General features: G+C 31.9%; 1 protein-coding gene across 1 annotated transcript in view; it reads right to left on the reverse strand.

Annotated features, from left to right (window-relative positions):
* ppan (Brix domain-containing protein peter pan) overlaps positions 1-14701 on the reverse strand; it is a 46874-nt gene that overhangs the window by 6059 nt on the left and 26114 nt on the right. The window contains exons 4-5 of the mRNA XM_035369409.2: positions 11723-11796; positions 5514-5735 (exon numbers count right to left, since the gene is read on the reverse strand). Of these exons, the coding sequence (XP_035225300.1) occupies positions 5514-5735; positions 11723-11796 (296 nt within the window). The remainder of the gene's footprint in view (positions 1-5513; positions 5736-11722; positions 11797-14701) is intronic.

Below are 14701 nucleotides of genomic sequence, written 5' to 3' on the forward strand. Positions count from 1 at the left end.
ATTGTATGTTTACTGCATGCAATTAAATTAGTTATTAATATCTGGTTTGTTTTATTTTGGTGGCAATAACCAGTGTTTTAAATGTAAAGAAGTTACCCATTTGCTAATTGTTTGGGTTCCAATTTTGTATTGTTTTATACTGGCTTCAATGTAAAATTTTATTTTAATCCATGGTGCTCAACCCAGAATTATTTGTGATGATTTATGTTTCTCCAGGGTTCACACACATTTCTGCACACTGAAATTAAGTACTTTTAAGGACCGTTAATGAAAAAAATTAAGGACTTATGAACAAATGGGAACTGAATAAATTCATTTAAAAATATTATCTATGCCTGAACTTCACTTTTATAACACCATCCTAAAAATAAAATAGATCTATAAGTAGGATGCATTATTATTAAACATAATTATTAATAAGTTTGAGAATAAAATAAACTGTTTATCAAGTAGCATTAAACATTTTACAATTATAATAGTTGGACATATTTGAAAGAAGATACGTGACATTATTTTTACATCTTACTAACAGTTAGCATTATGTTTTTTTTTTTTTTTTTTTTTTTTTTTTTTTTTTTTTTTGTCTCTCAGACTACAGGTTTAGTTATTAGCAGGTAGATTTTATGTAAAGTGGCACAGATTAAAATGAGAAATAAAATAATAATCAGTATGGTTCATAACAAAGACTGGCTGTATTCACCGCTGCTGCATGCCTAGAGAGAGGTGTGATCAGAACAAATCTGAAAGGCCTGATTTAGGCATGGTTGGCAATTTTCAAAATTAATTGGGCTCTGTCTGACGATTATGTGTCGCAGCTTCGTGTAGAGTTCCAGGGGTTGTAACCCAGTTAATGTATTTTACAGTTCCAATAAGCCACTAAAGCGCCAGAGGTGATGAGTTGTTTTGTATTATTTTAAGTCTCACTAGATGCAAAGAATAAGTTTTACATGATTTTTTTTTTTTTTTTTTTGTGTGTGTGTGTGTGTGTGTGTGCGTGTATTTTATCTTGTGACCACGGTAAGGATTAATGAAATTCAATGGCACGTTTTCAATATGCAGAGATAATTTTTAAGTGTAAGCAATTAGTTACAGATAATTAAATTAGGTAGTTAGATAACCTTAGTCATTATGGATTTACATGGCCACTATTAAATTTTATATATTTTTAACAATATTTGTTAAAAAGCCCTATTAAAATCACAATCCAATAAAATGTCACAGTTTAAAATACATGTAATTTATGACATTGATTCTTAAATGATATTAGGATAATTCCACATTAAAAGCTACAAAACATAAATGTTTTGTAGCAACAACTCTCAACAAATTATTTATGTGTCATTTTAATTTGAAGCCTTCCCAGACATTTTGGCTAATTTATATTGATTTCCTTCTCTTTACATATCTTTTCTAACAATTAGAAATTTGTCTCAATATGCAAACCAGTGTTCTCGCTAGTTTCTGCGTATTTTATTTAATAACTTAAATCTTTCCACAATGTATGAGGTTTACTTTATCTGGCAAAAGTTATAATCCACCCAACCGACAGCAAATTATCGCTATGTCTTAAGTTAAAGGTTTAAATAAGCCTCTATAAAGGCTAAGAAAATAATTTACAGCTCTTGGTGATGTAATTAAACAAGAAGAGTCAAATTCAAACTAAAAATGTGGACTAGTGGTCAGAGACTATACAATTTTAATTTAAGCTGGCTCAGCAATTCTATCGTCATAACAAATTCAAACTTTATATAAAATACATCCATTATGTGTTTATACCATGGAGACATTTTTCATTTTGTCACATTTTTTTAAAAATCTTCTACAATTGTGCATCTGGCCTTCAAATCCTTCTTAACTTTCTAAGCTGCAATGTTTAAAATCCTAAAGAAAATTACCTCTACCAATTCTGTAACAGTGGAAAGCCAGAAATATTTTGGAAAGGAAAAAATCAAAGGGAAAAAGTGTAAAATTAATTTTATATAGAAAACTAATGCACATTCTGAGACAATTACATAGGAAAAACTCTTACCATGAAAAAACTAAAAAGACATTTTTAATTAATTACATAGCTTCTTTGCTTTTGCTAAGAACTGTTTTGTAAGCTGTGCTTTAAGCATTATACCTTGTTTATTTTTCAGATTCAAAATAAGTGGCCAAAATGGAACTTTATTATATAAGGTTAAAAAATAAAAATGCTTCATTCTTAAGTTATTTTTTAAGCATAATTTCAATATATTACCATTATTTAAATGAAATTTATCAATGTTACTATGTTTTAAAAGAAATCATCAAAAAATTCCCAGATCTCAAAATGAAAAATTTTCTACAGAAACTGATCTTAAAATCGCCAAAATGTTGATACGTTGCCAAATTTAGAATCGTTTAATAAAAAAATTCACATCTCCAAAAGCAAAAAGTTGTTTAAGAGAAAGTTGTCATTAGAAAAAATGACACGAAAAATGAATTTTGAAATGCTTATGTTTCACTTCTTGCTCAGAACTTGAGTATCCCACCATTTATCTTAGAAATAAGAACATATTATAACCCATGAACCCATTCAGCAATTCAAAAGATAACCAAGCTTGTTTGTCAGTGAATTGCCAAAAATATTCCAATAAAATGCTAATTCACACTCAAAATGGTAGTCGTAAAAACAGACAGAAATTTCAGATCAATAAAATTAAGGACCTTCTGCTGATTTTGACAAAAATTAAGGACTTTTAAGGACCAAAAATCTACTCCAAAAAACTTAAGGACTCTTACGGACCATACAAACCCTGTTCTCTGTTCAACTTAAATTGACATTTATGTGACTCTAGGAGATGTAATTTAGAGACTAGCCTGGACTTCTCCAAGCTCCTAGGAAGAATTTGTTGTACCATTACAACATGTGATTTCAATTAATGGTTAAAAAAGCCCAACCATTCAGACAGCCCTTTGGAGAGTCTTCTGCAGCAAAAGAGAAAAGTTCCCAAAAAGGAAGTTTTGGACTTGACTTCCCTGCTGTATTTCATTACTCGTTACAGAGCAGAAAGATAAGGAGGAGAGAATGTTTTGACAGCTGGTAATAAAAAGATGCATTCATGCATCTATGGGGATTTTTCTGCCAGCAAAAATACTATGTTCTTGAGTTTATCACGAAATTTATTTGTTAAGATTTTAAATACAGTTATAAATGACAATCTGCCTGATGTTTCTTCCATTCTGGAAGGTTAAGACTTTATTATATAGGTTGATCGAGAATCTAGTTAGAAACCAGTGATGCACATCTAGAATATGGTTGATTTTTACAGCTTCTACCTCCATCTCTGAATTTTTTAAACAAGTGAAAATATGTGCTGTTGTCAAAAGCATCTCTCTCCTCTGCACTCGACTAATTTCATAATGCTAAGACTTCAATACTACCCCTATCAAACTTGTACAACAAATAATGCCTGATATCCTCCTTATCCTTTGTCATTTTCATAATTTGAAATTTTTTACCGAATGATTTACACTTAAAAGCATGTTGCCTTTACATGCTGTCTCCTACATGTTCTATTGACATCATAATGTCATGTAAGATGTCAGATTCACTAGTAATTTAAACCTTAAAAAAAAAAAAAAAAAAAAAAAAAAATTTGCATTAACCCAATATAAAGACGAAAAATAAAAACTGAAAAGTAGCTGGTGAGTGGTAGGGATTAACACAGCAAAGCACTGCTTGAATTCAAACTTCATTTTATTTCATATCTTGATCAAGCTTTAAATACATACACAACATATATGACATTCTACAACATATTAACTAGCTTCCAGTAAAACAAGCCAATGATGTAAAGTTTCATAAGTGCTTTGTGAGTTTTTATTTCAGGATTGAAATACAGTTTTTAATAACTGAAAAGCACTGCACACACATTATATTTATATACATTTATTATACAAGGTGTGTCTATTAAACTCCAGGACTGTACGTGTAGTTAATGAATGAAAATGTGAAGGAACACGTCATCATGCAGATGTGATAGCGTAACCAATGAGGACCGAAGGTGGAACAAATGTGCAGTTATTGTGTCAGCATTTCCCGTTTGAAGAAGCCCACCAGCGGCCGAGCGGTAAAGTCGCTGAACACTGGTAGTTCGGTCCGAGGTTCGAATCCCGCGAACGGGCTGGCTGCATGGGCATTTTCGTGGTTTTCCCCATGTGTAACGTGTATACGAGCCAGTTTCCCTTAGAAAGTCCTCCACGAAAGGCATCCCTCCCCTTAGGCAGATAGCCCTAGTGTGCTTTGCCATAATTAAATACACCACACCACACCACCCGTTTGAAGAAGGTAAATGCAGGTGGTTCATTAGAGCGCGTGTCATGGTTGGTGATGGAGCAAAGACTGAATATCAAGTTTTGTTTGAAAATTGTGAAAATGGCTAGTGAATCCTACGAGTAAACGAAAATTGCATATGGAGATGCTGCTATGTCCTGCTCCTATACTTTCGAATGGTATGCACGCTTTTGCGATGGTAGGGAAAGCACGGAAGATGACCAGCACAATGGGAGACACATCACAAAACGAACAGAAAATGAGGTCCCAAAAGTCTATGCTTTGGTAACTGCAGATCACTGAAAGACCTTTAGGATGCTTGCGGATGAGTTAAATATGGGAAAGGACACAGTGTACAAGATTTTAAGGGAGAATTTTGGAAAGAGAAAGATTTGCTTGCGGTTTGCGGCACATTTTTTTACAGACGATACGAAGCTATGCAGAATGGAAGCTTGTGGGGACTTGATTGACACAGCTGTCCGAGATCAGTTGTTTTTGCAATCGATTGTGATAGGCGAAGAATCCTGGTGTTACCAGTACATTCCTGAAACAAAAAGACAGAGTGCCAAATGAAGATTACCATCTTTTCCAAAACAGAAAAAATTCTGTTTCCAGAAGTCAAAAGTGAAAGTCCTGTTGATTGCTTTCTATGATGCACATGGACTGATCCATCTTGATCGTTTGTGCCACCTAATCAAACTGTCCACAAACAGTACTATGAAGCTGTTTTGCATCGGTTAGTTGAGTACACTGTGTGCGACTAAATATGGATAAAGGCATCTGGCTCATACTGCATGACAACGCGAGGCCCCACTTTGCTCTCAATGTGAAGTGCTTTTTGACAAAACATGGAAGTTAATCATCCTCCATATTCTCCTGATTTTCCACCTCCTGACTTTTACTTTTTCCCAAAACTTAAGACTGCTCTGAAAGAGCACCGATTTCAGGACATAAAGAAAAACATAATCGCTCAACTTCAAGGCATATCTTCAAAGGACTACAAAGCGAGTTTTCAGAACTTGTACTGCCATGCACAAAAGTGTGTGACTGCCGCAGGTGATTATTTTGAGGACTATTAAACATATGTTTGTTTTTATATTATTCATTCCATTGTATTAGTCCAAGTCATGGAATTTAACAGACACCTTGTATATGTATGTATGTATATATATATACACAAAACATACATAAAATCATTTTTAAAAATTATTCTTACCTAATAGCACTTTTCTCAGATGCGATATTACCTCTTGAGGAGATTGGCTGTGGAAGAGTCACTGTATTTACAGCATTGTCTAACTCTGCTTCACTTTCTGAAAGATTTCCAGACTTTTGTACAAATTCTGTAATATCTTGATAATGACTAAGATCTGGGACTTTACTCTGGATCAACTTTTTAACAGCCTTGCTGACTCCAGTTGGAACCACTTTTATGGCACTGAAATATAACATTCTTAACACATTTTTTTTTTAATTGTAACATTTATGAGGTATTAAAACCATCTTTTTTTTAAAAAAAAAATTTTTATTTCTTAACATTTCAACTTCTTTTAAAATAGTGCAGGGTGGTCAGAGTTAACACACCCATACTCTGGGCTCTCTATACATCGAACTACTGAGTGTAAAGGCTCCCAAATTGGTGAATATACTATTCAAGATGAGACAGATTAAATGAAAAAAAATTAGTTCCAGAAACACCGATAGATGGAACTGTACAACAGAAAATATGCTGAAAAGATTTCAAATAATCTCAAAAAAAAAAAAAAAAAAAAAAAAAAAAAAAAAAAAAAAAAGCTCGTGCGGTAATGGAATTTTACCTTTTTAATTTCTATTGCTGACATAAAAAAAAGGAAATAAAAAAAGTGAAGAAACTTAAGCTGTCATGCTGTAAGAACAAAAATTCGTATAAAACCCTGGTTCACAGGTACAGTTCTGGGCATAAAAGAGGATAAAATTTAAAAAATGTCATACTTATCAGCGATGGCTGTCACACTGCCAGAACACACTTTGCTTGTGAAGTTGTTTTATGAAAACAAAGGAAATGCTGCAGCTGCATTTTTGAGAGTTTTGTCGACTTAAGAATTTATGCAAAGGACAATTACTTCCACAAGCTCTCAGGAGGATGATCGCTTGATTTGAGAACCCTGGAGCTCTTAAGAGTTCTGCTGGGTCGAGGACGCAAATCAACTCATTCAGATGTTACTGAAGATGTTGCCACCGCTACTGTTGAACGGTCAATGGATAACGTTGTAGGCTGTAGTAGTGCACGTGCAGTGTCACAGCACCTGGGTCTTTCCCTACAGTACAGTGCAGAACGTATTGCGAAAAGCATTACATTTTTACCGTACAAAATTCGTCATAATCAGCAGTTGCTACCCATCGACATGGAGAAGTGATTGACGTTTCCATTGACATTTCTTGCTAGAGTTGAAATGGAAGCAGTGTTTTTTTTTTTTTTTTTTTTTTTTTTTTTTTTTTTTAGATTATTTAAAATCTTTTCAGCATATTCAGAAAATATGCTGAAAAGATTTCAAATAACCTAAAAAAAAAAAAAAAAAGAGAGCTTGTGCGGTAATGGAGCAGCAGATTGTATGGAGCAATGAAGCACGTTTCCATGTAAGTGGAACAGTTAACATCCATAACTGTCACATTTGGGACATGAAAACTCCCATACCTTCCAAGAGATTCAACTTCACCGAAAGTTACAGTCTGTTGTGGGTTCACAGCCACATTCATTCTTGGACCTTTCTTTTTCAAAGTGGCTACGCGCAATGGCCCTGCGACATGCACCGTGACGGCCAGGAGGTGCGTAAACATACTAATTAATATGAGTAATTAGTCTTGCGTTTCTGATATAACCTGGCCACCTCGTTCTCCAGATTTTAATCCCTGTGATTTTTAGCTGTGGGGTTACTTAACAAATCTTTTTTATCGAGAACATGCCTGATAATCTTGGCAGATTTGAAAGACAGTATCACTCTGCAAGTGAGAAGCATGTCAATCGACCAATTACGATTCACAGTTGAACAAGCTGTTCTCAGAGTGCAGATTTTACATCTGGAAGAAAAGAACCAAATTAAGCAGCTTGCTTTGTATCAATAAGGTCGGTGTGATATGACTGTTTGGTACATTTGAATAAAATGTGTTACAGATATGTATTTTGTATCTTTAAAGCATATTTTCTGTTGTACAGCACTATCTATTGGTGTTTCTGGAACTAATTTCTTTTTCATGTAATCTGTTTCCCCATGTCTTGAATAGTATGTTCAACAATTTTGGAGCCTTTTCACTCAGTAGTTTGATGCTCAGAATAGGGTTTTTTTTAAAATTCTGACCACCTTGTGTTTAAATTTAAACATACCCTAGAAAAATATACATTAGTCCTATTGCTTAAGGTATCCTTTTTTCCTTTTTTATAGAAAAACATAATTTGATACTTATTCATCAAAGTTTAACATATGATAAGTTTTTAAAGCTATACTGTGCATTCAAGTATTGTTTAAAATTCCAATTTATAGCATATAAATGTTTCTCTCTTTTTATTAATTATTATATACAATCTCAGCAGTGGCATAGCTAGAACTTTTGGGCCCCTGTGCAAAACATTTTCCTGCCCCCCAATAAATTTACTGTGCTTAAAAAAGGGGGGAAGAAAGTCTAGATTTGCGGAGACTTTTAAATAAAATCCAGTAGGTTTTACATGCCAGTATATTTCGAGTGGCAAGTATATTTCGAGTTTCTATATAAAATCTGCGCCAATCCAAGTTTTTTTTTTTTTTTTTTTTTTTTTTTTTTTTTGCTTAATTTAGCTAGCTAGTAAATAACTGGTTATGTTATAAACTGACAGACAACATGATAGGTAAACGTACAAAAAAGAAATTACACTAATATATAGCGCTCTGTGATCAACTGAGCTTATGAACATGACTTATGCAATAATATACAAGTCCTAAATAAGAACTTTTATAATGTAAATGATACAATTGTTAAATATAAAACATATTTATCATAAATTTCATAAAGAAAACTATTTGAACATACAATTTTTGTAGAAAATAAGTATGGTAAAGATTTCCCCCCTTTCTTTTAAAACTTTTTGGTACACTAAACTACTCGAATACATGATTTTTATACATGTTTTAAGTTTTTATTTTAAGTTTAAATATGTAAATGTAGTTCAGCAGGACATTCATGGGTCCCCTAAGCCTTCGGACCCCTATGCGACTGCATTCCTTGCATACCCTTATTTACACCACTGAATCCCAGTTTCAAATAAACTTGAATTAAAAGTGAGTTGGTTTAAAATAATGCAAGCTGAAAATTTGTAAGAAATTACTACACTTCCCCCAAGCATTCTCTTGTGGTTAGCATATCTTAACTAACAATCTAGGTTTAAATCTCAGCAATGGCTAGTTGATTTTCCCCTTTTTATCTTCCAAAAATCCTAATAATCTCTACATGGCACCTGAACTAAAGTGTGGTGGATAATAACTCATTACCAGTTTGATTTGATTGTTTATATCTCATGCATCTCCCCATTTTACCTTTAAGTAAGGAAGAATGTAAGGAATTAACACATTTTCCTGTGCATGCTTTTGTGTTGTATCTAACTATATATAGGAAGATCAGTGGTTCAAATCCCAGTAAGGACACAGTTGATTTTTCACATTTCCTCTGGAAATCCTGATAGTCTTTAAAAGTTGGTTTAAAAGAACACAAAAGAATTTTCACCTTTAACTAATGTCAGTTATAAAACTGATCTACTTCAGAGAATACTTTATAAACTGATTTAAATGTATTATTTTTACTTAACTAAACTAAATATTCACTATAAGTAAAATAAAAGCAACATTTCTACTTTTATGGTTAATCATAATTCTGCACTTCCACAATGTATTTTGGCAAAATAAAATGAAACATAATGGGATGGGGTACATAGGAATTTTTTTTATATTAGGTTTTTATTTGCTTAAGTGAATGAATTGGCAGCTCCCAGATATGAATACCTCCAAGTTCACAAATTTTATTAACAAGTTACAACTTTATTGATCCTGATGTTTGATGCCTTGTGCAAAATGGCAAATTAAACTTCAGTGTAGCATTGATTGCCACCATCTAGATCCCTGACTTATCAAATTTATGTGGCAGCGAATGATAAAACAAATATTCTCTTGTCTATGTTAAAATCGTCAATTTATGCTTCCTTATAATCTGAAATTAATCTGGTAAAATATATTTTGTATTCATCTTAATTTTTTGTATTTAGATTTAATAAAACAGTCATGCTTGTCGTGAAGCTTTACATATTGCTAGGACTGCTGCCATGTTTCGATACTGAGTGGCATCCTATTAACAGAAAAGTACTGGGAAATAAAACAAATTTAGATGAATGAGAAGCTACAATAAAACTATTTTTCATACACAGTTATTACAAGAATTGGAAATCATTTTTGACTTGGGTGTAAACTCATATTATTCAAAACTGCGTATGCAGTAGTGCTTTTTACTACCTTTGATGCAGAAATAACTATAATTAAAATATACAGGCATTTTTACATCTTTACAATAACAGGGGGGAATGCAAGTTTCCAAATATTGAGTCCAAAACAATGTTAGACACTACTGTACTATTACTGCTAGTGCTCTGTAAAGGATTCTTTTGATTTAGCTAAGGCCGAAATCCTACTTTTTTATACAATATGAAAATTATTGCCAGTGATTTAATAGTTTTATCTGAAAACATAGCAACATTTAAATATTACAAGAAATGATGTCAAACTTTAAAAAGAAATAAGTAAAAAAAAAAAAAAATAACTTTTAAGTACAAAAAATTTAAAATAAGAAGAATTATTAGTTAGAAAAGACAAAAAAATTCATCCTCCAATTTTGCTAACAAAAGCTATCTGAGTGTGTTAGTGAAGGAGATGTAAGTAAAAGAGAAGCATATTTTGAATTTGCAGGGTAAATGTTACCTGCTGTTTTGAAACATAAGCTTTGATTATTGAATTATGGGAAAGCACACTACGGCTACTAGTCTTCATAAATGAATTCCTAAGAGAAACTGGCTTATATTCACATTACACATGGGCTCAAAAACATCAGAAAGCAGTTTTAATGATATACATCAGTTTTCTCAGACACAATTAAGCCAGCATTTTGAGCTTTAATTGAAAAATGATAAATTATTAAAAAAATTCTTGATTTCTAAAGATCCTTGCAAAAAAGCCCTATTCACACAGATAAATAAGCTTTATGACAAGCTTTCAATTATTCAAGAAAAATATTCGAAGACATTTAAAGCAAAACTGAGAAAAGCAAGTAATTAAAAGAAAAATTACAGCATATCAAATATTAAAAACTTTTGCATCAAAATTTTTTAAAGAAGCAATAATGAGTGTCAAAATCCTGGAGGATATCCAACTTTTATTCCCCCCCCCCAAAAAAAGTCGCAAGGTTTACTCTTTGATCACAATCAGGGGCAGATGGGATTGGTCTAACCAGCATCGACAACTTGAGAAAAAAAGTGGCAGAACCTTTTTCACAGTTACCAGGTTTTATTAAGGTGCAAATATACTAGCCCCATTATGACATTCAGTGCCATGAGGAAAGCCATCCTCATCAAGCCTGCCAGAATACCATGTGCAGGTTAATCTTCACAAACAGTCACCAATTTACATAGAGGGGCTAGCATCTTTATAACATTCTATGGAATCCTCCAAGTGGAGGGAATAGAAAATTCCTTACTTTTGTATCATAAAGAATTAGAACAATAATTATGAATTTACAATGAGCTAACAACAATGGGTTTAAGACACTGAGTTAAATATAGTTACCATTAGTTCATCTTATTTTTCCTTAGTTAATCATTTTTTATGCATCAATTCTACAATTATGATTAATGTTTCATCTTTTTTTAAAACATCAATATCAGGTAACAAAGCAGCATCACATGCCCTGGCTAGGGAAATGTTTTTAATGCCCAATAGCCTTATCCATCCCTAATCAAAATAATCATGATGCGCTATTATATTACTGAATAAAGACATATTTGAAACACAGCAGTAATCTTTAATATTAAATAATGTGCTATACAGTATAGTTTTACTTCTTTAGTATCCCCCCCCGGCTCCATTTTACCAAACTTCTCTATTTCTTATTTTGCTGAAAGAGATTTGAAATGGAGATAAAAGCATTAGTTATCATCTTCGTTAGTACCATAAATGATTTTATCTGATTATCTACTTGACATATTTTTGTTTGCTTTGTGGCCGCAAAAAAGATGTTCAGTAATCATTACATTGATTAGTTTGTTTGTTGGGGAAAATCTAATACCTAATGAAAATAAGATGCTTATAAAAATCATCATATACCATTTAAAAAATAAACATATTAAATTTGAAGTTTAAAACTTTTGACATGACTTACTACTGCCTAAGATCAACAATATCATCAGCATTATAATGTAAAAGCAAACATCTTCTAATTGCATTGAGATTAGCCTGAAAAGAAGAGAAAATGGGACTTCAATTTTCCAAGAATTTATACATAAAACTTTTTTTATAGAAAGAAGATAAGGTGCATAATGTTAGCTGAAAAAAGTTCAGATGGCAAATTAACTTAGGTACCAAATTTTGGACTACTGGTTCATGAGAAGAGTCCATGTCTGACTGCTTCTTTTAAATGAATCTGTTCATTTAAAATCAACCCCAAGCCTTCAAGCCTAATTTCAACTTCAAGCCTGAAGTTGAAATTTACAAATTTCACTGATCAACAGTCAAAAATATTTGAAGATAATACCAACACATTATGCATTTTGAATTGGTGAATTAAGTGCCATTAATTTTTCTCTGCAACATCATATTTATACTACAAAGTATATTTCTCTGCCTGTGCATACACAATGTAACTATAACATTCTATGAATGCCAATTTAGTCACAGCAGACTTGCCAGATAATAGCTTGTCATAATAAGTACCAATATATCATTATCTCTTTATAGAAGAGTTTAAATGGAATTTTTATTTCCTAATCTGTATTTGCTATTTTGCATTTAAAGGATGAAAAAAGTAAAATGTTAAGGATTTAATTAATATGGCAAATAGTAATTTTAATTTTTTTTAAAAAATCACTACTACATTTGTTTTGCTCATTACATAAATTCAAACTGATAACTGTCAGCATAAGCGGAAAAAAATCATCCTGGCTATGAAAACCTTACTTTTAAAAACTTCAAGAACTGACCATATTTTATTTATTTAATTGTTGGCAGAGTGTAATTCCCAAGAAAATTTTGCTTGAAAACAGAACAGACTTCATACCTTAAAAAAAAAAAAAAAAAAAAAAAAAAAAAAAAAAGCAGTGAATGAGCTACTGAAAATAATTCATCATGTTAGGAATAAGAAAGTTTATAATGGATTTTGGTACTTTCTGATTATCTGCCTCTCCCCCCCCCTGCCAAAAGTCACAAACTGGACAATTTTAGAGAGAAATATCTTTACACCTATTTTAACAATGTATCCAGTGTCAACCTTTTGTTTTACATTCTTTTTTTTTTTCCACACAAGACAAATGCTACTCTTCCACCACCACCACTGCTGTTCTTTCCATGCACACAGTGATCAATTTTCACTTGAAGAAAAAAAAAAAAAAAAACATTTCACCAATGATGATGAAAATTGCAATATGCAGTCTATTGCTATACTTTAAAAAATTGTTTTGTTTCCCATTTTTATGAAAAAAATATATATTCCCACAAAACTTTTACCACAGTTTTTCCCACTGCAGGCAAATTTTACATACTTTAGAATTGAGTTAAAGACAAATAATATCATGATCTGTCTATAAAAACTGTTTCAATAAAAAGAACACATGAAAATGGCACCATTGCTTGTTAAACCTGAAGAACTTTTATGTGCATTGTTGCCAAAGTTTGGTACATTCTGAAAATTTGATGATTTCTTCTCAGGTAGTTGAACTAAATATAAGTACCAGCATTTATTTGAGATATAGTGATATCAGGACATAGAGTGGCATTTAGGTTATTCAGAAAAAAAGTCTCTGGAAAATCATATTTCATACAGGTACATTACATACCATAGTTTGGAAACCAAGAAAAGAGCAATATCTATGCAAACTCTAGGATAAACTTATTTATATGCAGAAAGACTACATGTTAACAAGTTTATTAGCCTAAGTTGTGTTTATCAGTTAACAGTTAGGGCTATGTGGTACTTGTTATTAAAAAAAGTTATATGAGTATATTTTTTATAAGTATACACAGCTATAAGTGCATGTGATCACAAAAATTCATACTTAATAAAGTATGAATTTTTGTAACATTCACTGGAATTTGTTGTTTGCAGAAAATTTAACCGACTCATCTTCTAAAGATCGGCTTTCTGTGTTAAGTCATTTTCAAAGTTTTAGGACTATTAGTAAAATGAATGAATATACGTGTCAAATGAGAAATTGTACGTTTTAACATATCATAACTTTAAGATAAAGGAAAAAATGCATTGCAAAAAACACAATACAATAAGCCCTTGGATTTGCAGAGCATAATTTTGCACATACACTCTACCTTAAGAGTAAGCTTTCGGAAAAGTGAATGTCACCTCTCGTCAGTAGATGGCACTGATTTTTGGAAAGATTCTCACTGAGGTCAAAATGAAATTTTTTATAAAAAAATTAGTTTTTATAGAAAAAATGAAATGCCAAAGAGAACTGAAGCTAATGACTGGGATAAAACAACACTGCATTAGGATTTAAATAAATAATGCGATGCCTTAAGCTATGAACACCATTTGAAATACTGGACAGTTAAAAAAGGCTTCTGTAGGGGATCTATAGGCCTTTTTCAAAGCAGCAAGAAAATACATTCAGTGATTGAATGTATTGCACAAGTGAATGGTAATATTTTCTTTCAGACATTCAGCGATTGTCTTAAAGAAGATATTACCATTCACTTGTGCAATGCTAGTAATGTAATAAATTAATATTTTCTGTTTATTCATTGCCTTCTGTTGATTTAGTAAATTTCAGTTACAATATTTAAAGACACTGATTCACTTATTAGAATTATAAACCCTAGGATAACAATTATTAATAATCAAAGCCACCCTTTTATCTCCCCCCAGAAAGCTAGCATTACATTGTTTTTATTCTTTTTTTATTTAGGAATTTTGATCGATTCAGCACTGGACATTATCAAATTTTTACCAAGGGACAAAAGAATATAAAAAAACGTTCAATCATATTATAGTCGAACTTCTTGAATGATAACTTAAGGGGTCCACCTCTGAAAATGACCAGTATTTCTGAAACATACATAAAACATTGAAACTGAACATCATTTCTTTTAAACAATCACCTTCACAGAAAAGCAATCTTTTGGAAATAAGGAA

Source organism: Stegodyphus dumicola, chromosome 7 (genome assembly GCF_044657685.1).
Source record: "Stegodyphus dumicola isolate Sdum_Otavi_A_Nest chromosome 7, ASM4465768v1".
Lineage (NCBI taxonomy): Eukaryota > Metazoa > Arthropoda > Arachnida > Araneae > Eresidae > Stegodyphus > Stegodyphus dumicola.